The sequence below is a fragment of the Pogona vitticeps genome, chromosome 2, assembly GCF_051106095.1.
Source record: "Pogona vitticeps strain Pit_001003342236 chromosome 2, PviZW2.1, whole genome shotgun sequence".
NCBI classification, from domain to species: Eukaryota; Metazoa; Chordata; class Lepidosauria; order Squamata; family Agamidae; genus Pogona; species Pogona vitticeps.
The window spans coordinates 188,805,338-188,831,748 of NC_135784.1; the positions used below are offsets into that span (position 1 = coordinate 188,805,338).

At 43.2% G+C, this 26,411-nt stretch overlaps 2 protein-coding genes across 4 annotated transcripts in view; one reads left to right on the forward strand and one right to left on the reverse strand.

Moving 5' to 3' along the window:
• The window catches only part of PLA1A (phospholipase A1 member A), a 45,461-nt gene extending 39,767 nt beyond the window's left edge, over window positions 1–5,694 (forward strand). The window contains exon 11 of the mRNA XM_020789576.3: window positions 2,675–5,694. Coding sequence (XP_020645235.3) covers window positions 2,675–2,771 — 97 coding nt within the window. The 3' untranslated portion in view covers window positions 2,772–5,694. The remainder of the gene's footprint in view (window positions 1–2,674) is intronic.
• Window positions 510–25,391, reverse strand: POPDC2 (popeye domain cAMP effector 2). 3 transcript variants are annotated; one of them, XM_078386728.1, is made up of 4 exons: window positions 23,143–25,391; window positions 16,422–16,530; window positions 9,410–9,791; window positions 510–6,885 (listed from the first exon to the last, which is right to left on the reverse strand). In XM_078386728.1, the coding sequence occupies exons 1-4, from the start codon at window positions 23,631–23,633 to the stop codon at window positions 6,800–6,802; spliced, it is 1,068 nt and encodes a 355-aa protein (XP_078242854.1). In that variant the 5' UTR covers window positions 23,634–25,391; the 3' UTR covers window positions 510–6,799. The 3 variants fall into 3 exon arrangements, with proteins under 3 accessions (XP_078242854.1, XP_078242853.1, XP_078242852.1); XM_078386727.1 differs by having other exon boundaries at window positions 9,285–9,791; XM_078386726.1 differs by having other exon boundaries at window positions 9,281–9,791.
• Between the last annotated feature and the right edge of the window lie 1,020 nt (window positions 25,392–26,411).

Consider the following 26,411-nt stretch of genomic DNA (forward strand, 5'->3'; position numbering starts at 1 on the left):
CACCCTCCATCCGGAACTGCAGCCCGCCAGCCAGCCTGTCTGTCTGTCAGCTGACAGGCTGCAGTTCCGGATGGAGAGTGCAAGAGGTGCTGTCTTGGGGGACAGCCAGCGAGGCGCGCTGCTGGCCCTTTCCCCCAAGTGCCTGAGCTGCCACCGAGCGATGCCTGAGAGCAGAGCTCGCTCCCAGCCTGTGCTTGAAGAGCACCTCCCAGGCCACCAACAGCATCTGCCGCCGCCTCTTCCAGGGAAGCGGCTCTCTGGCTCTCTTTCTCTCTTGGCACCCCCAGCACCAGCCTGGCCAGCGGCTGCCTCAGCACCCAGTGGTGCTTCCTCCTCCTCCTCCTCGGAGCCCCAGCCAGGCTAACGAAACTCCTGGGTGGCTTCCTCAGGCTCTTGCTCCGCTTGGCAGAAAATCTGATGCGGCCCAGCCTCACCCAGACTCTGCCTCCAGCGGCCCCCAGTTAAATTGAGCTTGAGACCCCTGCACTAAATGATGTACAGATCTTCAGTTTATTGGATGATTATATATGAGATTTATTTACTGTTGTTTTAGACCACACGAGTTATAATACATTTAAATTCACACAACAGACACCAAACTTAAAATAAAATATCAGTCTACTGTATATATGCTTAGTTGCTTTACCCCCTCTCCTTCTCTGCCCCTCACATTTTGAGATGACATAAATAAATAATTTTTAAAGCTTCATTATGTGTTGAAGGAAGACAGTAGTTCTATATATTGTGGATTGACAAGAAAAAAGCAATACAATAACATTGGTGACAAAATAATCCGTTCTCTTCCTTGACTTTTCCATTACTTTTTAACATTATTTATTTATTTATTTTATTAGATTTATACCCTGCCCATCTAGACAGATAGTCTACTCTGGGTGGCAATAACATGAATAATTATTTTTATCCTAATAGGTTGTTCCATTAAATTTATCTCAGGAAATAGCTAAAAATTCCAGTTTCCACCCAGCCACTATGATCACAATGAAACTAGCCCTTTGTATGTAAAAATCACTCTACAAGTAGCTTAAGTAGAAAAAGAAAAAACAACTTTATTTGCAGTTGATCATTAGTTACAACCAGGAGAGTAAAGGGATAAAAAGGGAGAATGGCTCTCTCAACTATCTGAAAGAGGAAGGAATCCATGCAACCATAAGGTCCAAAGATCAGGAGGCAGAGAAAAATATATCTGTTCTGATCAATAGTCATTCAGAAAGAGAGAGCTAAGAACCCTGCATTTGTATATTTAGTTGTAACTAGTAGTACTGTTTTGGAAGAGGTAGTCATGTTAGTCTGTGTAAGCATTTTCCCTGATATACTACTATTGTGTAGATAAATGAGATTATACCTTTTGTGGCTGGAGTGTAGCAAGTAATCTGTTGCTTATATGGTGTAAATAGGCTACTACCTTGCTTTTTAATAAATTTTAAAAGATGTAGAAAACTGTTTCTGATATGGCTATTTGGAGGGAACTGGCACATTTCAAACACCATCTGATATCTTTATTTCTATTGTATCCTCCCTGTGCTCATTCAATTCCATTTCCCTTTTCCTATCTTACTTCAGAGTCATATTAGAAAATACATGTAGGACTCCTTTAAAAGTTGTATTCCTTGAAGTTAGCAAAATATATCTATTTGTCATAGCACATTGCTTTCGGCACCTGTGTATATTACATTTGTCTTGCCTTGTATTGTGACAGGTCACTATGGGCTTAATTTGCAAATCTGATTGTTGAGGAACATATTTCTAAGAAAATCCCATTGTAAAAGGGCAATTGGGCTACTATTATTTAACATCATAAATGAAAACAGAATATTCACTGCAAGGAATATAAATTTCTCTAGTGTCTAGTTCGTCCATCTGAATTTTTGTTTTCATTGAATTCTCCCATTTGCTCATGGATTTCCGTGCTGTTTCACATTCTCCAACTTAAGTCGGAAACGTGAAGCCCTAAAAAATTTTCGAGGATAGTCCCCCCCACCCTACTCCTCGCCACATTCCAGTGCTTAAGATTTTCACTAAGGTCCATTACCTCTGTCTTTGTTTGGGCTTACACTCACCAAAAAAAAGCAGTGGCTTTTCTTAGCTGCTGCAATCCTATCCTCTACTAAAAATCCAAGCATCCCTTGGCTGAAGAGAGAAAACAACACTGAAGCCTTTGGGAACAATAGGCTGGAAAAACGTAAAAGTCCAAATTGGAAATGATAGCACCTCTGTAGTCCTCCCACCCCTTTGGGAAGCTGTGCTTCTGCACACCTGGATATTCTTCATTTGCCCCAATGAGAATAATTGAAATTCTTACTGTGGACAACTCCTTCCATAAGACGGCATTATCCAGATCTACACTGTTGTCATCCATGACCAATGAACTGGTCTGTGGTCTGTGTTGCTGATTGACAGCAATAGAGACACCCCAGCCGGAGCCTTGGAGAAAACACAGCATGCCCACTTCAGGGCAACCGAAAGAACGAAGAACAAAGATATATGGTGGAAATCAGAACTATTAGGAACACGTGGCAGATTGTATCGGAGGCATTCAAGTTCCACAGACCTTAGGTGTACATTATGAATTTTAAATTACATCTTTAAATACTGTTAATATTACTTATTATTGGTCTTCTGGACACATCTCAACTTGAGTCTTTTCTTCTTTCAGGAAGATGTTCTGCTTATCTCAGATCCTGAACCTGCCAAAAAACAGCCCCCTTTCCCATGACCTTGCCATAGCCTGTGATCACCACAACTTTACTTAATGGATACAAAACAAGAGCAGGGCCCTAACATCAAAGACGGTCAAAAATCAAAAGTACTGCACTGAAACTGATGGGAATTCACATTTTCTGAGCTGAAGACAAAGAAGGGGCTCAAAGAAGCAGCAAATGTTTTTGAATCACCATTGAAATTTAGAATGTTTATTTTTAAGTAAAGCTGGTCAATTAGGCGACTGTGGACGAGACAGAAGCAACATGTATACAGTGGTAGGGTATTATGTGCATTCAGTCTCCAAGGTCTAGGAAGTGGGTACATTCTGCTGGTTAAGGTTGGCAGCAAATACTGGCTGGTGTGCACAGAGCTGATGTCGTGCCCCCAGATATTACCAAATTCCCTCTTGCAAACTCCCCAGAGTGAATTTGCAGTTTCAAAACCTTTCTCTTTTCAAATCTGGTGATGCAATGCATGATGGAAATTAAAAATTAGCTGACAGCTGCGTCAGCATTTAGCTTGCCACTGTGCGCATCTTGTTATTTCTGTTGCGTAAGGCAGCACAGAAATAGGTTCATGGATGTTGTTAGAGCTCCCTTTAAAAAAAAAAAAAGCTGTGTCTGTCTTCAACATGTAGCCACCACGCAGCTACAGGGAAAAAGAAAAAAAAAGACTGACCCAGAAGAATTTCCTTCAGAGATCTATTGCTGGGTAACAGCCCCTAGAACTGGTGCTATTGGTAATAACATCATCATTCTATACAAGAGTTTGATCTATGGGTAAATAGCTCACATTTTGGAGCACAATGGGATCTGTTTCCCAGCGATCACATGACATCCAGGGATTTGCACTTAAGACCTGACCCTAATCTATGCCCCAACTGGACCTTTTTTAGCCCAGCTGTAGGGTTAGTACTTTTTTGCAGCCAGACTACAGTGATTCCACCAGTGAACAGAAGGGTTGCTTTATGAGAGACCCCCCCCCTCCTGCAAAGTGACCCCTTCCAGTGTTATTGGACATGCGCTTTCCCCACCCTAATTCCGATTCAGGTTTTTCTTCTGTAAGTATAGCAAGCAAATGGTGAACGTAGTCCCTATGCAGAAGAGGAAGGTAGCAGCAGAGTCAGGCGATTCTGTGGTTTTGAGGGGAATGACAAATTTTTTGGGGGGGGGAATAAGAGCCCCTCTCCCTGGCCAAAGGTGACTCGGTGTGACAGAATGTTGAAACATCAAAAGGAAAAGAATGAGGTGGAAATGGGGTGTCAAGAAAGAAAAGAAGAAAGGAGAATCATTTTGAGCCAAGCATTTGTTCTACTTGACGGACACCCTTGACACCAGCACTGACCACAGAATGCAGTGCTGGGATTAGAATCAAAGAGGAGCGGGGAAAAAAATCATACTTTTTTTTGGTCTGATTTGCTCCCAGGCAGGATCTGCATGTGTGGATCTTCGTACCGTATTGTTCCATGCTGGTCTGCTCACCTCGTGAGCAGGTGTGGCTTTTTTAAATTATAGGGTTTTAAGGCCATTTTTCCTTTGGTCCATCTCCTCCCTTCTCTGCTCTGTTGACAAAGAGGGGAGGGAGGAAAAGAATGAAGTAGGTGGAGAGAGGGAGGAGAAAAGAGGCGAAAGGGAGGACAGTCTGTGGACTAACTCAAAAAACAACTCTGGATGTGTGTGGACAAGCAGTACTGAGACAACCCAGTGCGTCCCAGTATATCCAGCAACAAATACTGCCCCAGGTATGGGTGCAAAGATCAAGATAATCTGTTCAAGTCTGCAACAACAACAAAAGCCAAAATGATCCAGAAAAATGGAGGTAAGCCCACAGAAAAGAGGTAGAGAAAACCATCACACGGTCAGGATAGTTCAATTTCTGGTCCACATGAGAAAACTATTTAAAAATGTTCCTAGGGATAGTGAAAAAGAGCTGTCCACAGACATCAATGAGGAAATAAGAGACTTGAATACAACTTGGGCTGGACACAATTGTGCCAATCCTCTCAAAACTAAAAACAACAAGGGTGTGTGTGTGTATAAAATCGAGGGGAGATATTACAAACTAGACAACAAGGACTGAAAATTGGACCTTCTTCCAGCTGTGGTTTCACCAACTCTTTATTCCCATAGCTCTTTGTATCCTTTTGCAGTGCCTTACCTAATACATTCCGATGTTATACATGGACATGGTGACATCATCATGAGGCCAAATTAGAATGAAGGCAGGACTTGCAATACCTTCCTGCCTCACTCTGGTGTCTTCCAGATAGGATGTTATGTGTTTTAATGAGAAAAAAAATATGTCAATCTGTCTAAGGGAATGCAACAGCTGTTGTAGTCTGGATCACACCAACAGGCAGCTGCAAACCTGGCAAATCTTACATGGCTGCTTATCCAAGGTCTCCATTCAAAACTGAATGTAGAATTTTTGAAATTCTACATACAATTTTTGCCTGGTCTTTGGCCATTATGGTGGGGGCTGTTGAGAGTTGCAGTCCACTGACAGATGAAGGATGTTGGGTTGCTTATCCCACTTCAAACCCTCCCCCTTCCACCCTTTTATTTGGTGGCAGTGGGAATAGCAGGAGTACAGGTGGATGGCAGGAGAAGGCTTTCATGCTTCCTTCTATAACTTACCACTGAATTGGCTAACAGTATGCATAGGACTATGGGAGATGTAGTTCTCCCAAGAAGAGCCATGGGAGGGGGCAATGAGCCTTTTCATCCTCTTCCTTCCCCTGTAAGTCCAGAAGAGGTTCCTCATTTCTATCGATGCTGTGATGTTGCATTTCCCCCACCCCCAAGAACAGCATCCCTACCCAACACGGTCTCCTTGGAGGAAGTTACCTTCTACCATATATCTTTCTCAAGCAGTAGTGATGGCATTGTGGCTTTGGATATACAACGTGTACATTCTGCCTCACCTTAAACAATTAAAGGCTTAAACAATATTAAAATTCTGTTGACAAATTGGCTTTATGGCTTAGTGTCATGATTCCACACTCATGTTATCTTTCTGTTCATGGTAGGTTTGGGCTCACTTGGGGTAGTTTATTCAGTTCCGGTCACTGATTTTCAAGGTTAAAAGCAATCATTCATAGGTTCTGACAAAACTATTTCCTGCTCTTACAAGATTTTTCATCTCACCTTATATCACTTTTGCGATGTGACTTAGCAATCAGACCTAAAAAGAAAACTGGTGTTTCCATTCCAGTTGTCTATAATGAGTCTCCTTAGCCGAGGGAAATAATGTGATCTTATAACTATACATCCTCTTCCACTTGAGAGAATGCCCGCTTCTAGATGCAGAATCAGCAGCTCATCTAATTTTATCCAGATAATGCCAATAATAGCAAAACATTGAGCGAATCTGTTCCATTTTCCAAACCCTTTCCTTTGATGCTCGAGGGCACCATGGACACTTTTGCACCATGGTCAGCATTCACGAGGATTTCCCCATTTAAAAAAAAAAAACCTCTAACTTTGCAAAAAGAACTTTGCTTGTTCCCATGCACCATACGCCTAAGGCTACTGTTGCCCAATATAGCAGTTTTTACACAGAGCTTGTTTAAATCTACCCTTTGCAGTCTTGTGCAGCAGGAGTGAGGAACTGCTCACCCTTGAGTCAAGAGTATTCCATGGGGTGGGTGCAGAGAATTCTCTCAACCCAAGAGCATTCCAGCTGGCCTGCGCATCACCACCACCACCATAGCTATTAGGTTTAATTCTAATGGGACAAACTGCAGAAAATTAGGAGAGAATTAACAGACCCTTGACAGAGAGCAAATCCCACTGATATCTAGGACATTGTCTTTCCACTATGTTTCATGCACCTAATAAAAGATCCATGTGGCAAGTATTCAGGTGTACAAATGCTCTGGAGCCACTGGTGCCACTGCAGATCAGCAAGCTGTGGGGCATGTCCGACCTCTGTGCTTTAGTCTCATGCATGTCCTTGAAAAGTGTCATGCTGGTGCCTGTGCAATATAAATGTCAACACACAAGGAATGTGCATCATTCTGATTAGACTTGAGTGACCATACAGTTGTGAGTGGGTCTTAGTGATTCGACATTTTTCCCTAGAGTTCTGGGGTCAGAGTAGAGGCCAGAGGGGCTTGTCCTTTTGCAGCAGCTTGGGGACTAGTCCTCGGGGGGCGTCCAGAAGCTGTGGGAAGAAAAATTTTGGCATTCTTAATTGTGGCAATTAATTCATAAATATAGGCTCAGTTCTGGAATAAACGATCAGTGCTAATAGGGCCTTCCATCTGAACTATTCTCTTCCTCTGAGTGAATTTGCAAAGCCTTTATAAATTCCTTCATAGTTTAAAAGGCTAAGTGTCCAGCCAAACCAATCCTTCCCTCCAACAATAGCCCATATACCTAAAAGCAATCTATAATATGTATAGTACTCTACATTTTCCTACTACATAGGCCCATTCAAAGGAATATGTGAAGAGAGGAAATCTGGGCTCACTGAGGAGAGAAGCTCTGGACATCCCTCCTTGTCTCTTCTCCTCCTCTTTCCAAGTACTTTTTTTGGGGGGGGGGGTGGCCATGTGTCATTTTTTACAGAGAACAGTATATTCGAAGGACTGTCCAGGCCAAGTTGGATTTAAGATAAGAAGCATTGAGGAGGGACATCAGAAACCATGACATTGCCCATCCGTGGTTTGCTTTTATACTGCAGAGTCAGCAGTCACACAGGTCATTTTCTTCCCCCGCTTGGATGAAATGTATAGTAGTTTGTTTAAATTCTAACATCACTTCTAATTTTGCATCTGTACATCTATATTAGCATTAAAATTGGTGCTCTTTTAGATGTGCGTGTCCTCCTTTTTGGTGAGGTAGAAGGTCATCCTCTATTATGTGCATGACTGCTGTGGGCCCACAGGGAGTTTGGTAATGAAGGGTATTTGGTAGAGGATTAAAAGAAATTGACGTCCCCAAATACTGTTCTTCCTGGATCCCATTATATAAATTTCAGATATTCATAGCCTGCCTTTTGACCCACAATTGACTACCAAATAATCTAAAACACAATGTTGAAATTTGTAACAAGAAGAGTAGTATGAATAAATGAACAATGGTCAACACAGAATCGAGACTCTACAAAAAGCAGAAAATGAGAGTTACAAAAACCTGTGCACAACACAAAACTGAAACAGTAGGCTTATTACAGGGGTAGATGTTCTTGATGTATTATGGCGTGGACCACAGATGAGCAACTACGGCCCTCCAGATGTGTTCAGACTCCCATGACCTTGTACTGCTGACTATGCTGGCTAGAGCTGGTGGGAGTTGCTTCCTAGTGGGCCAGACTCTTAAGTTCAAAGCTAGCATTCTGAACTGTGCTTGGAATCCAACTAAGGGCAGGTCCAGACCAGCATTTGTTCCACCATTTGGTGTGTTGGGGGGGAGGGCAGATTGGTTCGCTCTGTCTTCTGGCAGCCATACAATGAGTGGACCAATTCACCCCCAGGTCACCCTCAACCTGCTCCTTTCTGAGCCCATCAGGGGCTTCTGCTTTTTTGGTACAGGTTGGTGTGCTCTAGTTTCGTTTGTTCCCAGTGTGCACCATTGCTGGGGATGGACTAATATCAAGCTTTGCTGCTGTCAAAGCTTCTTCTGGTTTCGATTTTTTTTTTTAAATTAGGAAATGGCTTAATACGTAAGCAAGCCACTTTCAGGATACTGGAGAACTGAACACTTCCCCTGCTCTTCTATGGAGGGGCAGGGGAAGTGAAATTAATATTTTTTTGCATCTCTTAAGACTATCATTGATTGCTTGGGCTGAATTTTAAAAAACTATTTTCTTTGCCCTTGCATGAAGTGCCTATCAAAACTGCAGCTGCAGACAGTTTCTTGATTGGTACTACATACAAGGGAAAGGGGGAAAATTAACTTCGTCTAAGAGATGCAGTGCATCAGCGGTGGTCTAGCATTTGTTCTCTTTCTCCCACCCCTACCCCTTCACTGATTCTGTTATAAATATTTTGCCAGAAGATAGAGCGAGAAAGCATCTCATGGGGGAGCGGGGTTGCACATGCCCACAACTTTAAAAATGCCTTAGCAACTTAAGAAATAAAAGAAAAACATGTTCTTGTCATTCACTTTTTGAGAACCGCCTTCCAGGAAAGCCAAAAATCTCTTCCCCCCCCACCCCCCCAGAGTGGTGTGCCATTCCCCTTCCCACCATCCTATTCTAAGCAATCAGCAAGGCAATCAAGACGAGGATCTCGCGATGGCCCCTGGACAAACAGTGCTAAAATCAGCAGCGACAGATATTTCTTTACAAAAAGCCTCCCTGGGTGGGCTTTGCTCCTTCCCTCTGACTTTGTAACTCTGGGCTTGGTCCCACCAGGATGTGTCCCCTTCTCTTTTAATGGGTGGCAGTGACGGGACATCCACCACCATGGGCTTATGATTCAGAGGGGCTGGGATGCTGGGGATAACTCACCAGCACAGAAGATCCTCACAGCCTGCTAGACCCATCAGCGCCACCACCTCCCAGCACATACTACACAGCGGTGTTTCCTGCTAAAGGCACAAAGAGTACTTACTTACACAGGGTGACGTGTGCCCATGATAGCAGTGCCCTCACTTCATATACTCCCCTTCGCTCACATAGTCCATAAAGGACCCTGTCAACTCAGCAAAATCTTCCAGTACAAGACTGGTAGAGTCCTCACCAGACAGGTCACTGTCAGGCCGAGATCTTCTGGGATGGGATGGAAGAGATCTAGCGCGAGGGGCTGCAGGAGCTGTCTGGACAAAAGTGGGTGGGTGGCATGAGGGCACCGGTGGCTCTTCGCACTCCCTTGGTTCTTTCTCCACTTCAGTGTCTGAAGAGGCCGGCCCTAGGACGTGGTAAAGGCTAGGCAGACGGATGTCAAATCGCAGGCCAAACTTAGCGAAAAGTTTTTCATTCAGGGCATACAGCTTCTCTGAAATGTCATAGCCAAGGAGGACTGAGAAGATACGGGCAATGTAGCGGTCTTTAGTCAGAAGCGCGTAAAGCTTCTTCCTTTGCCAAGAGATGAAAGTACAGTCTGCCTCGGCTGTCAGGGTTACCTGTCAAGGAAAAGAGAGAAATGACAACGGTCTCAGATATTCATACTTCAAAGCAACAAGCCCACCAATGCGGCCTGAAGGTCCACTAACTAAGGTACTGTCCTTTGCAGGAAAAGGTATGATTCCAAATCCATTAGAGGAAATTCATTCTGATTTTAAGTCTTAATATGGCTTATGCTAAAAGAGAGTTTGCAATAAACATGCCTGAAAGGAGCCTTGGATAGAGGGGAACTCAAGATGTAAGCAGATGTGTTCATCCTTTTGAAATACAATGTGTAATGTTTCATTTCCAAAACAAAAACCAATATAAATACTAATAACAGTCATTTTAAGGGGGAGGTTAAAATGTGATGCTTTATCAGTTATTTGGAGGGGGAAGCAGTGAAGATTTATAAGTCACTAATTGTTGCTGCAAAAATCATATCAAATTGCTAATAAATAAATAAAAACACCTCCCTTTCTCCAGGAGAATGGGTATCGAAAGCTTCTGAATATGGAAAAATGGCAAAGGTGGGAGACAAAGTTTGTTCAGAATCAAAGCCCTGGAATGATTTTCATAAGAAATTGTATCTTTTTACTACAGACCGGAATCAACATTTTAACAATTAGACTAGAACTCTTTGTTTTTGCCTCATCCCCAGTTATTGCATGTAACTGCAGAAAATGCTTGGATTTTCACAGAGGCTGGAAGGGTTACCTCGCAGAAGATGGAACTGCCCACATTGGCTAGAGGATTCTGGGAGCTGTAGTATGAAAAAGTAAAGTTCTTAAAGCTCTGGGTCCCATCCTCACTCCCCCACCCCATTTCATGTGAGTTTGAACATGAAATATATATACATATATCCCCCGCCTTTTGATGTAAAATCACGTGGAACAAGTTTACTGGTCTGAATCTGGGCTCTGAGGAGGAAATTAGACCTTATGCCACTAATGCATGTAGCAACGAACGATCCAAACCAGCAAAAGCACAAATGATTTTTCTTACATAGAGGAAACTGAAATAAATAAACAAACAAACAAGCACACAAACAAATACGTAAGTAAGTAAGTCCAAAAACTGTTCTGCTGACTTGACTGAGATTGTTCCCCTTCTGTTAACTTCCCTATGAAAGACAGAAGAGATATCAAGAAACGTTTGTCCATGTGGTTCATTTTTTGCCATTAGCCGCTGCACTTTTTTAAAAAAAGGAACTACAGTACTGGATACTATTTAAAGCATCTGGTTAAAGTAACTGGGCAATCTGAATGAGACACGCAGTGGGCTCTTTGCCCTGAACAGAGAGTTTCTAATCACATAAAGAGGGGCCCTCATTCTTTTGGAACTTGAATCTGGATTAAGCCTGCAAACCGGGCCAAGCTTCTACAGCATTCTTAATGTTTCCTTACAAGATGTTTCTGTATCTACACCATTCTCCTCTGACCTTTGCTTTCTTTACAAGACAATGAGGATGCCAGTGTTCTCCAACATAAAAATGCTGCTTCTATAAAAATCTTGACCTTTAATCTCCTTGGATTAAGAAAGTGAGGCATATTTAAAAGTATTATCTGTAATGGTTTACGTCAGAGCCACTTCTAATTTTTTTGAAGGTAGCTTGGAAGATTAAGACCCACAAGATATTTACCTAGCCTGTGCTACTTAACTATTTAAATGTTTGCCAAGTTTCATTCAGTGGAGTGGGTGAATGAGACACTGACATGCAGATAGATAAAATGAGATTAGTGCCTCCCTCCTCCAGGGGTCCCCTTGGCCAGCGACCAAGGAATGGTGCTTTGGGAAGCTGAACATGGACAAGTGACACGTATGTCCTTGAGTCTGATATTTAATGCTGCAGCCAAGCAGGCAGCTGCTTTGGCCTGATTACACAGCAGAACCAGTGTATGAGAACTTCCTTAAGGTAGTTCTGGCAGACTTCAAGGCACAGAAACCCCATTTGCTCACTACATTTTCCAGCATCTGAGAGGGCCTGGTAACAAAACCATATGGTAAAGAAATCTACTTTTATTTCAATTAATCAAAACTCAATTTCTGCTGTTCTTGACAGAGTGAAACATAACAAGGAAAAAGAATAACTCCTTGGGTGTCACTGTGTTCTCATCCGCTGTAAGCACATAGCAAAACATAGGATAACCCAGGCTGTAATTGTTGACTACAGCAAAAATAGACTTTTCTAAGAGGAGGGTTTATGAGACAAGAGTTACAGGATATAACTCTTACTACACAGCAGGAAAAAAGAGACGCACCAACTGTATTCAGATTATAGCAGCAATGATTTGGGATATGAAGAAGAGTTAAGGGAAGAAAAGATTGTTCTGATGAAAGCAGGAAAAGGCTAAATACAAAGACAAATGGACAGTAGAAATCAGATAGACATATGGAAAGCCTAAGTGGATTAGGAAGGGAAGTCAGAACGTAGACTATACTTTACCATGATATTTAGAGGAGGGCTAGTGAAGCTGGAAAAGAAATTGAATAAAAGCAGAATATAGGATAAGAGGGGACTTTTGCCCAGGCTTTTGCTGGGATCTGATCTGGTGATGGCTAAGACACCTAAGCCCTTAGATTACAAGCTGCAGCTTCTTATCAAGAAATGCTCAACAAAAAAAGCCAAAACATGAGAGAAAGCGAGAAGGTGAGAAAGAGAGAATAACCGAGTGACTGACTGAGAGTGTTGGTCACAATCAGGAGAAGCCTGTGTAGGTTCTTTTTGAGCCCCACTCCCCCATTGGAATTGAGCATAAGCAAAACAAAATCTTGAATACTCCTAGGTCTTCCCCAAAACGGGTCCAAAGCTAGAGCAGGGTGGCAAACATAGGAAGAGATGAAATTGACCACTGAGCAGGGTAGGAATCGTCTTAGAAATTAATTGATGTACGAACTCTCCAGGCAAACTGCTGACTGCACAAATTGCTCTCTAAGGCTCAAACAAGATAATAAGCCTGGTGTATATTTGTAACCAGTGCTTCCTCTAGTGTTGAAGCATGTCTGGTTGTCACAGCATGCGATGTTCCTCACCATCATATGTTGTATTCCAGCCTGCTTGGTTTGACAATTGGTCATTGAAGATAAGCATGGACTTAAGTTGTCTGTCTGATTGCCATGGCACATTATCTCTGGCTGGAACGGCATGTTTGCAGTAACCCACAGCAAAGGTATTTAACTGCAGGTTAGCAGCAGACAGGTATGGACTTGCTTATACCACATGTCCTGCTTTATTGCAATTCTTTGCATTAAAGCAGGATGTCACCAGCCAGCTAGTGCTGGGAGGCTACTGGCAGTGCCTTGGTGGGAGCATCAGCTGAGCTTAGCCATTTCAGTCTCGCCCTCACAGCTGCCACCAGCAGCCATCAGAGACAGGGAGCTGATCTGCAGTGGGATATGCACCTCTGGAGTCCATAGCAATTAACCACCCAGACAGAACAGCATGAATGGTTCTGTAGCATCATTGCTCTTCAGTGGCGCATCTTGAAATACTTACCTGCTAATCAAATGCCTTCTCTATGGGACGCCAAGCAGGTGGAAAAGATCAAACGACGCTGGTAATGGTGGCCAGTGGCTCCTTCACCTGTGTTTACCAGGCAGCTGTCAAGGCCAGCACTCCCTCCCTTTACTCATCATCCCGTATCCCAGGAGTTGCCCACAATTCCTTGTTGAAGGATGCCCTCTACCTCTTTGTGTACAGAAGAGGTCTAAGAAACTGCCTTCTGGTGGGACATCTACTGCTCCCTCAGCATCCGCATGCCCTGTTGGGAAGCTATGCAAGCTCTACCGGGGTTTTTAGAAGTCTGGAGTGGGCACCATTTTAAAACCAAGCAGGGCTTGTGTCATGTGCAGTGACAAGAGTTACTGTGAATTTCACCCTGTTTTTCTCCAGGGTGTGGTTTTGGCTTTTGAAGAAATCACACTGTGGATGCTGAAATGAGCTAATCTTAGAGAACGCACACTTCTCATAACATCTCGTTTGATATTTTGGAGTAGGCATTTTCTGTATTGCAGGGTGCAAAAAGGTGTGAATATATCTTGCAAGTGGTTTAATAAGCACCTATGCCATTTTTCCCCATTAGGTTTTGCTCATGAGAGAATTCAATAGATACGCTTCAGTGAGTTGAATCTCAAAAGGAAACCAATGAGGATTAGAGTTTGTGTACATCTTGGAGCTCTGTGGCCTGAACGGAATATAGCATGAGAGCTACACATGGCTGGGTTGTTAACCAAGGACAGCCAGCATACCTTTATTGGTTTTCTGCCCTGCTGGTGACTAAACTTCTGCTTAATCTTCCACTTTCAGGTAAAACAAATTTTGGAGCTAGGAGAGAAATACGTCAAACACGCTTGACTCTGTTGATACCTCAAAGCAACAAGAGAAACATTGCTGTGTTTGTACATTGTCAGGATTGATCAATAGTTCACCCAATTCACACTCTGGAAGCCAAAGTACATCGTGACAGAAAATCTGTATCCTTCCATCCATTTTATTTTTAATAAAATCTTGCAAGGAGAAATTCAGTTATTGGATATCGAGGAGGGGGTGATTCTGAGGCACTACATGGCCATACTACTTTTAAAAATACACAAAACACTGGGGGGAAAGATATACACAACTATGTATCTAAACAATGAGAACAACAAAAGTCTAGTTTGAAGCTCTGCCAAAGACCACCTGATAGGTAGCAAGGAACCAATATAGAAAATATTTAAAGTCCGTGGGATCTTTCCAAGACAAGCTAAACAAGCATTGCCACATTATGTACTTGTAATATTTCCTGATATCATCCCCAGTAAGTGTGCAGAGGTCTAAATCCAGTGGAAATTCCTTTCTCAGAATGTTCCTTTGAAATTCCTTCAGGAAGAAATGTGAGTATTTTATTGTTTTATCATACCTTTGGTAGAGGTAGGGAAGGTATGTGCCCGTACCATCAACTAGAGTTTCTGGAGAGAGGTCTGCAGTGGCTACATGGGACGAATATCATAAATGAGGAGACAAGCATCTGTCAGATCTGCTTTGAGTTGTATTCCTGCCTTGAGCAGGGGGTTGGGCTCTATGGCCTTATAGGCCCCTTTGATCTCAGTTATTCTGTGATTCTATGATACATGCATTATTCATATTTTGAATAAGACTGAATTGGATTAAGTATTTTTGGAAAATCTTATATACAAAGGTGCATCTCCTACTCTTACCTAATTTCATATTAGCGTTAGACTAATAGGGATGTTGAAAGGACGTGATGGCGCTGCGGGCTAACCCGCAGAAGCCTTTGCGTGCTGCAAGGTCAGAAGACCAGCAGTCGTAAGATCGAATCCATGCGACAGAGTGAGCTCCCGTCGCTTTGTCCCAGCTCCTTGCCAACCTAGCAGTTCGAAAGCATGTAAATGCGAGTAGATAAATAGGTACCATCTCAGTGGGAAGGTAAACAGCGTTCCGTGTATAGTCGCGCTGGCCACGTGACAACGGAAACTGTCTTTGGACAAACGCTGCCTCTACAGCTTGGAAACGGGGATGAGCACCTCCCCCTAGAGTCGGACACGACTGACTAAAATGTCAAGGGGAACCTTTATCTTTAATAGGGATGTTATTACACCCAAAACATATTATTTTAAAATAATGTTATATTTATTTCATTATAATAATATGGATAGTAGAATGCCACTGTCATTTTGTATCCACACAGATTAAAACAGAGAGCTCAAGGGAAACAAAAGCAAGCCAAAGAAAAATAAAAAAATAAAGAAAACAAAAGCGTGGTGACACCTTAAAGACTAACTGCTATAGTTGAATGTGAGCTTTTATGGGCAAGCCCATTCCTCAGGCAGGCCAGCTACTTTTCCTTTGATTCTTAACCTTGGCTTAGCCCATCACTTGTTCCTCTGGCTAGGATCCAAAAAGCAAATTTAAACATGCTGTAAAGAAAACAGTTCGGCTCTGTAACAAATGGACTTTAACTCTCCCTTAAAAAGTTGGGACTGTGGGAAGAAATTCTTGGGACTTCCCAAAACCTGTTTAAGCAAGATGGTCCCAGATGTATGTTAATAAGTTGCTTACAACTCCAGGCTATGGCTATTGTTACCTGGGCTTTTTTAGTCCCCACCACCACCACCATTGGGTTCAAAGGAGATTAACCATAATTACCTCATGGCTCTGGAGTATGTAGAATGAATGAGAAAGTGTAGGCTTTTTACTCGGGCTCAGTCTGACTGTAAGGAGGGTGGAGGACTATTCGAAGTGGTGGTTTTTACCCACAACTCACAAGTAGACATTTCACAATTCTGGACTTATTTCTAGGCAAGAGTAAATTCTTAGGTTCTGTGGATTTCTGGATTTCATATGTTGTAATCTGTATCCTTCCCCCACTTCCTTTTTATGATTTTGGAATTGTTCTCCATTTTTGGCAACATCCCTTTTTGTTCCATTAATTAGTTGTAGCTCAAGAACATCTGGAGATGCTCTAGAAAGTAGCTTGCTGTGTGGCATTGGTGTGGCCGGGTGTGGCCATGTTTACTGTTCAGGAAACACTAACACAACAATATTTGGGCCACAGAACTATGCACTAGAGCAGTTGTTTGAACCCCAGACCCTCTTCTGCATTTCTAAATAGAAAAGATGCACAAAATTGTGAAGAATTTTGCAATATTACCTGAAATGTTCCCTCTTCAGAAGGCGGCAGTGATTCCCACTCTGGGGAATCTAGGAATTGGTAAGGGAAGACATAATGTAGAAATTGTCCATCCTGGCTCACTTTAATTCTACAGAAGGAGGAGGAAACAACAAACCATAAACAGTTTTAATTGTATTTATCTCTTGCCTTCTTTCATTATTCATTTTTCAAGGTAGGTCACCAAAGAATAGGCCTTTTACCCAGTCGTTTAGCTGCCCAACAAAGAAATGGGTTTCTCACTAGCATCTTGATATAATACCATTTCATGTGGGATCAAGTAATCTTTCAGATATGGACAGTAACACTGCTAATCCTGATGCACTGGCGTGAACGTTTACTCTGGTATGAGATGGATCAGTTCTCAAACTATAATATCTAGGGTCAATTTTTTTTAATGTGCCATCAAATGGATTCTGAGTTTTCTAGGTAGAGATTATGCAAAAGTGGTCTACTCCTTCTAGGGGCACCCTGGGACAATGCGGGTTGCCTAAGGGTACAAACCTGGGCTCTTCTCCTGCGAGGCTCAGTGGGGAATTGAATTTCCAATTACTGTACTGTCTTTCCAACCAAATGTCTAACTCACTGAGTTATCCAGTCAGCTGTAAGGCCAATATGTGGCTTAAAAAAAAATCAGAGCCCGTCCACATTGGCTTATAGATATATATGGATCACTGAGATCATAGTTTGGATTGGGGGGAAAGAGGCTTCATATGCAAATATTTCTATTTAAAACAAGCCATTCTCCTCCTTTAAGAGCTGTGGTGCTACTTTCTGGCCCAACGCTAGGGCATGCATTCTTTTCAGTTTGCTCCTTGCTTAGCCTGTTTAGCTAAGAGATAGCAGCCTCCAGCTGTTGCAGATTCTGAGGGAGAGTTTGAGAAAGAGTGGGGTGGGGGAACAAGGGAAGGGAAGCAGGGAAGGGGGACGGGGGGACATAACTGCTTTGACAGAGGGAGAGAACTGATGAAAAAATAATTCCACCTCCACAGATGATCAGGGGAAATGCTTCAACAGCTGAGGGGGCTACGAAGGGTTAGTTACTCTTCAGAGGGAGGCAAACACCAAATGGCATGTGGCTCCTCGCCCTGAACTCAAGAAACCCTTTGTAACCTGAAACAGCCAGTCTGGACAGGCCCTCGGTGTATGTAGCCCTGTCAAATAGTTCTGCATGATTTAAATGGCATGTAAAACAAAACAAACAGACAGACAGACAGACAGACAAGCAGATGAGTGGCCTGCAGAGAAAGGAGAGACAGCAAAGCATGACTCTCTGCATGTGAACAGCCTGGAGTTGAACCTACTCATATGAAAAGCAAGCGTAGCACAATCAAATGCCTGCTGCTCTCATTGTGACTGCTGGAAGGTTTGCAGGCAACATAGGAACTCCTTGAAGTGACAGCTCTTCTTCCTTTCTTTTCCTTATTCTGGAGTACATCTTTGCAGCCATCATGTAGTAGCAGTTCATCACCCACGGCCGTCCGTTGCCATGCTTGTGATGTCTCAGTAGCCAGAGCTGTGAGGTTGAGCTTCTCTTTCATCTGCTCAAAACTACAAACATTTTAATTGTGTAGCACTTGCGAGTGGGGAGTGCTGTAATTTGCAGTTAAATAACTGTTGCTCAAATATTTGCTGCCTGGAATTCTCGTACAATCTAGGGAGGAAAGAATGAGGCATATTGGATATTCCTGAACATATTTTTCTATGATGGAAGAGGAATTATAGAGGCAATGTCCTGTAAGATATGACAGCGACGTGATATCTGTTGCTCTGTCAGATCTAATAGTTGTTGTTAGGTGCCATCCATTTGCCACCAATGTACAGTATAGCAACCTATGAACGAGTGATCTCCAACATGCCCTGTCCTCCTGCAAACTCAAGCATCTCATATTTGGTCTTCCTCTTTTCCTGCTGCCTTCCACCTTTCCCAGCATTGTTCTTTTTTCCAGAGAATCCTGCCTTCTCGTGATGTGCCTAAAGTAAGGCATCCTCAGTTTCAACATTTTTGCCTCCAGAAATTGTTCAGGCTTGACTTGATCTAGAATCCACTTGTTTGTCTTTCTAGCACTCCAAGGTATCCACAAAGCTCTTTTCCATCACCGCATTTCAGACAAATCTTTTTTTCTCTCCCTTGTCAGCTTTCTTACTATTCAGCTTTCACATTCATATATGGTGATCAGAAATACAACAGTGTGGATGATCTTAGCCTTGGTCTCCAGTGACACGTCCTTACACTAAATGTTCTTTTCTAATTCCTTGATTGCTGCTCTTCCGTTTCTCAGTCTTTTTCCAATTTCTGGACTGCAATCTCCATTTTGATTGATGATGGGACCAAGGTATACAAAATATCTAGCTGTATACATTTCTCCATTGCCACAATTAAAGTTATTACAGGGGTAGATGAGGGCCAAATGGCACCCAGATACACTCACACAACAGGCCAAAATCTGATGTAGTTTTTGCTCTAAATTAGGAGATGGGCGGTCTGAAGATAGCATTGTTGTGGGCAGGCTATTTCCTTTGCAAAGTTTGGATCAATTGACCCCTAAATGTCAGGGATCCATTCAGATGGTCACCCCCTGGGTACAAATATGATCGGACGGCCTTTCTTGATAAGCAGATTTAGGATAAAACTGCTGCCACAATGACCTTTGATGATGTTACTGTGGAAGGATCAACCAAGGTCACCAATGCAGTTGTTTCAGATCATTTTCAGCTGGTGTGGCTCGAGGACAAGGATCTAGTGGAGCATGGCACCTGATCATAGTATATCTTGATCTTGCTCCTTACAGTTGACTAAAGCTATGTTAAGTGGTGTGGCCAGTTGGGTCTGGAATGTTATGAATGCTGGTTTACACGGGGAAAGGCACCTGCCGCCTTTAAGGAAGCCGTGATACGGCCAATCACTGCTGAAGAAATTCTCTACTGAATATACTAACTACTGACTGACCCATCTTTTGAGGGGGAGGTTCTTGAGACTTTTGTGGTATGCTGCAGGCACTTGGGATAATACCGATTATCTAAAATAACTTTGATCTGGGTTCAGGCCAGGATCTGTAATCAGCCTTGATCCCCCTGATGGTTGATCATTACTGAGAGGACGGAACACGAGGAGTGGAACCCTGCTGCTCTTGTTTGATCTCTCCAAAGCTTTTGATCCCACTGGCCGTGCTATTCTTCCGGACTAGCTCAGTGGGTTGGTAGCGGAGGGCACTCTACTTAAGTGGTTCTGCTGTTACTCACTAAACAGGTTCTAGGAAGAGGTGCTGTTTCTTGGCCACATAGCAATTGCAGTGGTGGGCAAGTTGCTCCCTGGAATCCCAGGAAAATAGAGGCCTTGTAGGCAAGTGGTTGCCATCCTGGAGACAAAGAAGCTACCTGTTATTAATGGAGTCGCACCCTCTCTGAAAGCCTAGACGTGTAAGGCTGGGTGTATTCCTGCGTCCACTTTGGCCTTTGGAGTCTCAGGTGACCTCTGTGGTTCAGAGTGCTTTTTACCAGTTTTTGGTTGGCATGCCAGTTGTATGAGTATTAGTAAATAACTAAACCACATTAATGGCTGTTCAGAGAGAGTCAGCAGGTCTGTGATGTATCAGTGTGACACCTGTCCCCAGCATGATCTTTCCAGGTACTGGATCATGCAGAGCACTGTGCTCACATACACTCAAACATAGTTACAGCTCCTCTCCAGACTCTTTCCTACCCAAAATGGAAAGCTGTGAGAAAGGGGCATGGGGGACAACATTGACATCTCCACCCTTCCTTCATGCTTAAGGTGTTTGGACCACCTGGCTATTGCCTGAATGCATTCATCCCTGATTTGTACATAGCTATTAGAATCCTCCTGAAATCAGGATACAGGTAGTGTGTATGGGGAACCTGGATCAAATGACTGTGCATACATATGTTGTGAATTACTGAAAGTACAGTCGCTTTTAGAGTATCCACACGATACATTAAGCACATAGGGCTACACCGTAAATGGTTAACACCTACAGTATATTATACTTTCATTCCATCCAACACCTGTAGTTAATTAGTTGTGTGCCACTATGTCACTCATGGCAGTCCTTTCCTGGATTTTCTAAGGATAGAGCACTCTGAAGTAGTTTACTATTCTCTTCTTCTGGGGTCGCCCTAGGATTGTGCAGCTTCCCCAAGGCTACAAAGGCAGTTTCTTCTCCTACGAGGCACAGTGGGGAATTCAACTCACAACTAGAGATGGGGGTATTCGTATACGAATATCCCTGCAAAAGTGGGGTTAACAAGGGTCCAGCCCCGGACGGTTCGCTCACCAATCCACCACGGATGCGGATGGCACAGTTCTTCGACCTTGCAGCAAGGCTTGTCCTACCGCCTCCTGCCGATAGTGGTGAGCGGATCGCGTGCTGAGAAGCCATTCGTAGAATTGTGCTGTCCGCATCCACGGTGGATTGGTGACGCCACCTGTGCAAGGATATTCGTATACAAATACGAATAACCCCCATCTCTACTCACAACCTCTGACTCTGCATCCAGTACCTAACTCACTAGGTTAAGTAAGTTATAAATCAGATATGAACACATGGAGAAAGATTCTCACAGCCGTCTGAATATTTGTACTTACAGTCTGAATGCACATTTAGTGTAAACATGTAAACACTCCTCAACTATAAAGCACAGCACTTCAAGGATGCCTGGAACAGCCCATTTAAACACATAAATCAGAATCTAATTGGCTAGTCAAGTACTATGGCATAAACTGCAGCAACAAATTGCATCTAGTCAGCAAAATGTATCTTGCATGTCTCATGAATTTCGTTGTATGGGTATACTGTGTATATACTTACAATGACAATAAATTTATTATTATTATTATTATTATTATTATTATTATTATTATTATTATTATTATTATTATTATTATTATTATGCAACACTCACATGTGTTGGTGTGCAACAAGGGATACAAGCCACAACTTGTTAGCTGGCGCAATTTGCTGCTGTGATCTATCCCGTTGCACTGACACTGGCATAATTAACCGATAGGATTCTGGGCAGAGAGAATGAGGGTCATATGCAATTGTTCTCTGTGTTGTTCAGCCTGTGACAACTCACAGTCCATACAAATATAGATTATTATGATGGACTATTACAGCTGATGGGTTAGTAACATTATCTTCAGCATTTGGTAGGATAGTGCAAATCTTTCACTGATATTTGAGCTCACTTGTCCATCTTGTGACGGCTTTATTGCCTGTATTGGCTTTTCATTCACAAATACAAATCAACCTGAAGAGCATTATCTATGTGAGCCAACCCTGGAAAATTGAGTGTTCACTCAACTGTCAATTGAAAAAAAGCAGTAAGTCTAATTATTGACTCACAAACACACAATCTCTCTCATTTATAAACAAGTTAAGAAATCTAAGTTGGAATGTAAATTGGAATGAATACTTTCTGTTTGTCGGGTTTCACGAGAATTCCTAGGCCTGAGTGGGGACATTGCTAAATATATTGTTTTAATGTGCACAGATAGATGCACGGTGTTGCAGTTGCAAGTGAATTATGGCAGCGTACTACTATGTAGCTTCCTTCCCGCTCACTTCAGAAAAATTCCTGTAAACACACCCAACCATTTTATGAGATCAAAAGCAGCACTAAGGTGAGGTGAGGGCAAGAAAAATGAGAATCCAAAAGGGAGCCAGAAGCACATACGCAGCCAAACAGCACATGACCAAATCTATCAATGAGGACCAGACTGCAAATATGACACCCAGAACACAGGCAAATGAATCTGAATAGGGCAAACCCCATGTGCACCTGTGTACCTGAAGGGGGCAGGTGGCTGTAAATGGCACCTGAAGTGAACTGGCTTTAAGGGACACTGAATTCTGGCCATTGATGTACTTAAAAGAATTCCCTGAGCCCAAGCATTTACGTATGTCTCAGAATGAAAAAGCGCTCACAGCCCATCCACATATAAAAACCCACTCCTGGCAACTTCAAGCTTTCACAATTCCAGAAACAGAATTCATGGCAGGAGGAGAGACCCTTCGGTGGTTTCGTTCTTAAGCAACTGGAAGTCAGACCTCCCTGCTGATCTACTGCAGGTGAGCAGAAATCTGCCAGCAGCTCCATATGTGCCCTCCTGCCAATCCTTGTTAAAGTATGTGTTTCACTACGGTTGTGTGTAGCACTAGCTCAGGAGCTTCTTTGCCATGGCATCAAGCACTGTCTGTCTACTGTCAAGAGTTTACAACGAAGTACAGGGGACAAGCTCCTAACACCTTCTCCTCCTTGCTGCTCAGGAGAACTGCGTGCCCATGTCTCCAAGGTAAGCCAGGAACCTTAGATCTCGCAGAGGTGACGAACTTTTGCCTAAACTGCATTACTTCATGCTGTTAAGTGTGGATTTCTCTACTTGAACACTTTATATTGCCAAAGAGGAAAGCACCTCCATATAATTAGATGACAGAAACAATTCTTACATGAAATCTTCCTGACATGCTCTCCCCCCCCCCCCCCCCATGATTCCTTCACCCTCATAAAGCTTAAGTGGAAACTGGTGGCAGGTTTTCCTATCCCAATAAAAACTAGGGGAGCGGAAAACAGAATCCGTTTCTTATGTAACACTGTTAAGGAGTTCTCATTCCCACTTCTCATTAACAAGATCAGCTTTGCGATACCTAGGGGAAAAAAGGTTGCTAGGAGGACGGCCTACCTGCCAGACAGCAGGAATGACAGGCGGTCAATGGACGTCTTGCCCTCCAAGGCATAGGTCTGGTCTTTGGCCAGTGGCAGGACTTTCTCCTCACAGCACTTGACAATTTCTTTGTAGACCTGGGGCGGCACTTGCAGAGGCTGACAAACTTGCTTGTAGAGCTGGTCAAATTCTTCAGAAAGCGCATCTTTACGGAGCTGATAAAACGAGTGAGCTAACTGAAGCAAGGAGATCAGGACCAGAAGGATGTTCCAGATGAAGATGTCCAGCCCACAAGCATCCAGCCAGCCCCAGAGAGCGGCACAGAAGAAGCCAATGACCAGAAAGCCTAAGATGTAGATGGAGCCAATGATCCCACTTCCTCCCATAAACCCCAGGAGGAGGAAGAAATTACCGAGATGATAGGCTGCTCCTTCCATATACGGCTTCCAACCCTCACACAAAACAGGGTTAAAAACAATCCGGTCCAAAAGGGTGGCATTTGCGCTCATTGTCCTTGTCTCCGAATTTGTCTGTTTTCAAGACTATATCGAAGAGGTTGCTGGAACTGGAGCAAGACAGCAGCTACTCGTCCACTCTGGCTTTAGACCAACAGGGGAACTTATTATTGCACCAAACACTTCCGTTGCCACAAAATGTACCGCCAGATGTTATTGCTAGGGTCTGTGACTCTACCGCCAAGCTTCATACACCTGTAGAAGCAGCAGAAACTCAATCCTGGAGAGGAAGACGACTTTGGGTTTGGAAACTGCTCAGCAGTACAGAGCTGACAGTGCCTGTGGCTTGCTCCCTCCAGAGCCGCGAGAGATGTGAAAATAGACACAGTGAAAGAGCAGTGGGGAGGGCAAAGGGGCGGAGAAGAGAGAAGAGCACAGGGTACTTGTGTTCAATTTGGAATGTATATTAGTGGCCATGGGAAGGAGTGTGTGAGAGAGAGAGACCCCAAATAGATAACCATGTTTGGAATTGAAATCGAAGAAGCCAAGGCTGCAAGAAGAGTTCAGGCAGACATTTGCCACTTAACATAGCTCGGAGAACTAGATTACGCACTGGCATTGTTGCTGCTTATAGACCCTGGGTTTCCAGTCTGTTCCCAGAGCCTGTTTGGCAGCAAAAGGGTATCTCACATATCACAAGGCGGAAAAATAATAATAAAAAAGAGAGGGATTGCTTCCATCACAAAATGTAACCAATAGAAACAAGGTAAGAGAGCAAACAGGATTTTAGGAAGCTGGGTTTTTTTTTCCAGCTATAGAGTGCGGTATTAAAAAAAATTCTGACAGCTGGGACATTTTAAAATTAGACAAAGCTGTGGATTAGAGTTTGGTTATACAAGCCATAATATGCGCTGTTGCAAATTTAAAATGATGCACATCGAAGACTGGACTGACGCTCTTGCAATGTCAGTGTTTCTACTCTTTGTGTGTTGTTCCCCAGAACTGCTTCTTCCCATTGCAGAACACCTTCCTATCACCAGTGCTCGTAACAGATGTGAAAAGCAGGAGTTCTTGGTTTAATGTCCTGGTGGAGAACCAAAAGTCACAATTACAGGCAGCTTGATTATGGTCTGTGAGAGAAAGAGACCAGAACACAAGCAGCTTGTGAGCAAAGTTGGGAAATGCCTAGTGAGGCAAGCCAGCCCTGGACTACAGTTGACTTCCAGGAATGACTAGGATTTTTCTTCATCCACATCTTAACATTAGGGCCTCTCCATTTTGGGTGTGAGGTGGATTGGGTTACAAAGAGTCTGTTGACATGAGGTGGAGAGGAAGAGCGATGTGCTATTTGGCGTGTTCCCGTCCAAACAGTAGCTAGCCCCTCGTAGACAAATCAGCAGTTAATTGCTTCCCCTGATTGTCTGCGGAGATGGAATTATATTTTTTTCATTGCTCCTCTCTCCCTTTTGTCAGTGCCATTCCATTTTCTCCCTTCCCCCCCTCCACTTCCCTTCCCTCAATCTCTCCTTCTCAAACTCTCCCTGGGAATCTGCAGCAACTGGAGGCTCTATTATCTCCTAGCTAAACAGGCTAAGCAGAGTGTGCCAAAAAGAATGCATGCCCTAGTGCTGTGCCAGAAAGGTGCAGGACAGCTCTTAAAGGGGAAGGATGGATCATTCTAAGTAGAAACACTTGCAGATGAGGTATTTTTTAAAAAAATCCAAACCACGCCCTCAGCAATCCTTATACCATATCTATATGCCAATTTGGATGCTATCCATGTTCCTTTCCTGTACTTGCCAGAGTTGCAAACCAGCATAACTTTTCTTAAGGTACTATTAGGAGGAACCGCACCTACCAGAATTTTCCTCTTACAAACACATCTTGGTTAAACTGCAGAAGCATCTGTGTTGTTGCAAGGTTGGAAGACCAGCAGTCACAAGATCAAAGCCACGGGATGGAGTGAGCTCCTGTCGCTTGTCCCAACTCCTGCCAACCTAGCAGTTTGAAAGCATGCAAATGCAAGTAGATAAATATGTGCCACCATGGTAGGAAGGTAACGGCATTCCGTGTCTAGTCACGCTGGCAACATGACTATGGAAACTGTCTTTGGACAAACGCTGGCTCTATGGCTTGGAAACGGGGATGAGCACCGTGCCCTAGAGTCAGACACGAGTGGACTAAATATCAAGGGGAACCTTTACCTAACAACTTTCACAGATCTACGGGTTGTGCACAGAAACCTTGGTGCGCCACCCATTTCCAAGGCCTACCAATCCCTAATATCTTAGTTTTAATTTTACAAAGGCTTTTAAAAAATAGGCAAAGCTCTATCATATCCTCTAGTAGCTCAACTTTTTGCTTTTCAATTACAATTTAAATAACACTGTACTCCTCCCTTACAAACCATAGAGTGGGCATGGAGACTTTCTGAAGATTACAAAAAAGAGGGGTTCAGCCCACCCCATTTTAAAAGATATACAATTTCCCCCAGATTTTTGTTGGCAATTTTGGATTAGAGTCTAGAAGGGATATTCATTCAATCTGTAGATGACAGTAATGCAATACTGTACAGTATTCAGCTGCATCAACAGAAGTGTAATGTTCAAACCAAGAGAAATAATACCACCACTCTATTCTGCATTTGTCAGACCCCATCTGGAATGTTATACTTCTGGGCAACCAGGATAATACATGGTTTGAAAACCAAGTCATGGAAAAAATACAGTAGTTGAAGTTTTGGGAATGATCATTCTGGAGGAGACTGAGAGGCAGCATCATAGCTATCTTCAAATATCCAAAGGACTGTGATGTGGAAGACAAACCAAGCTT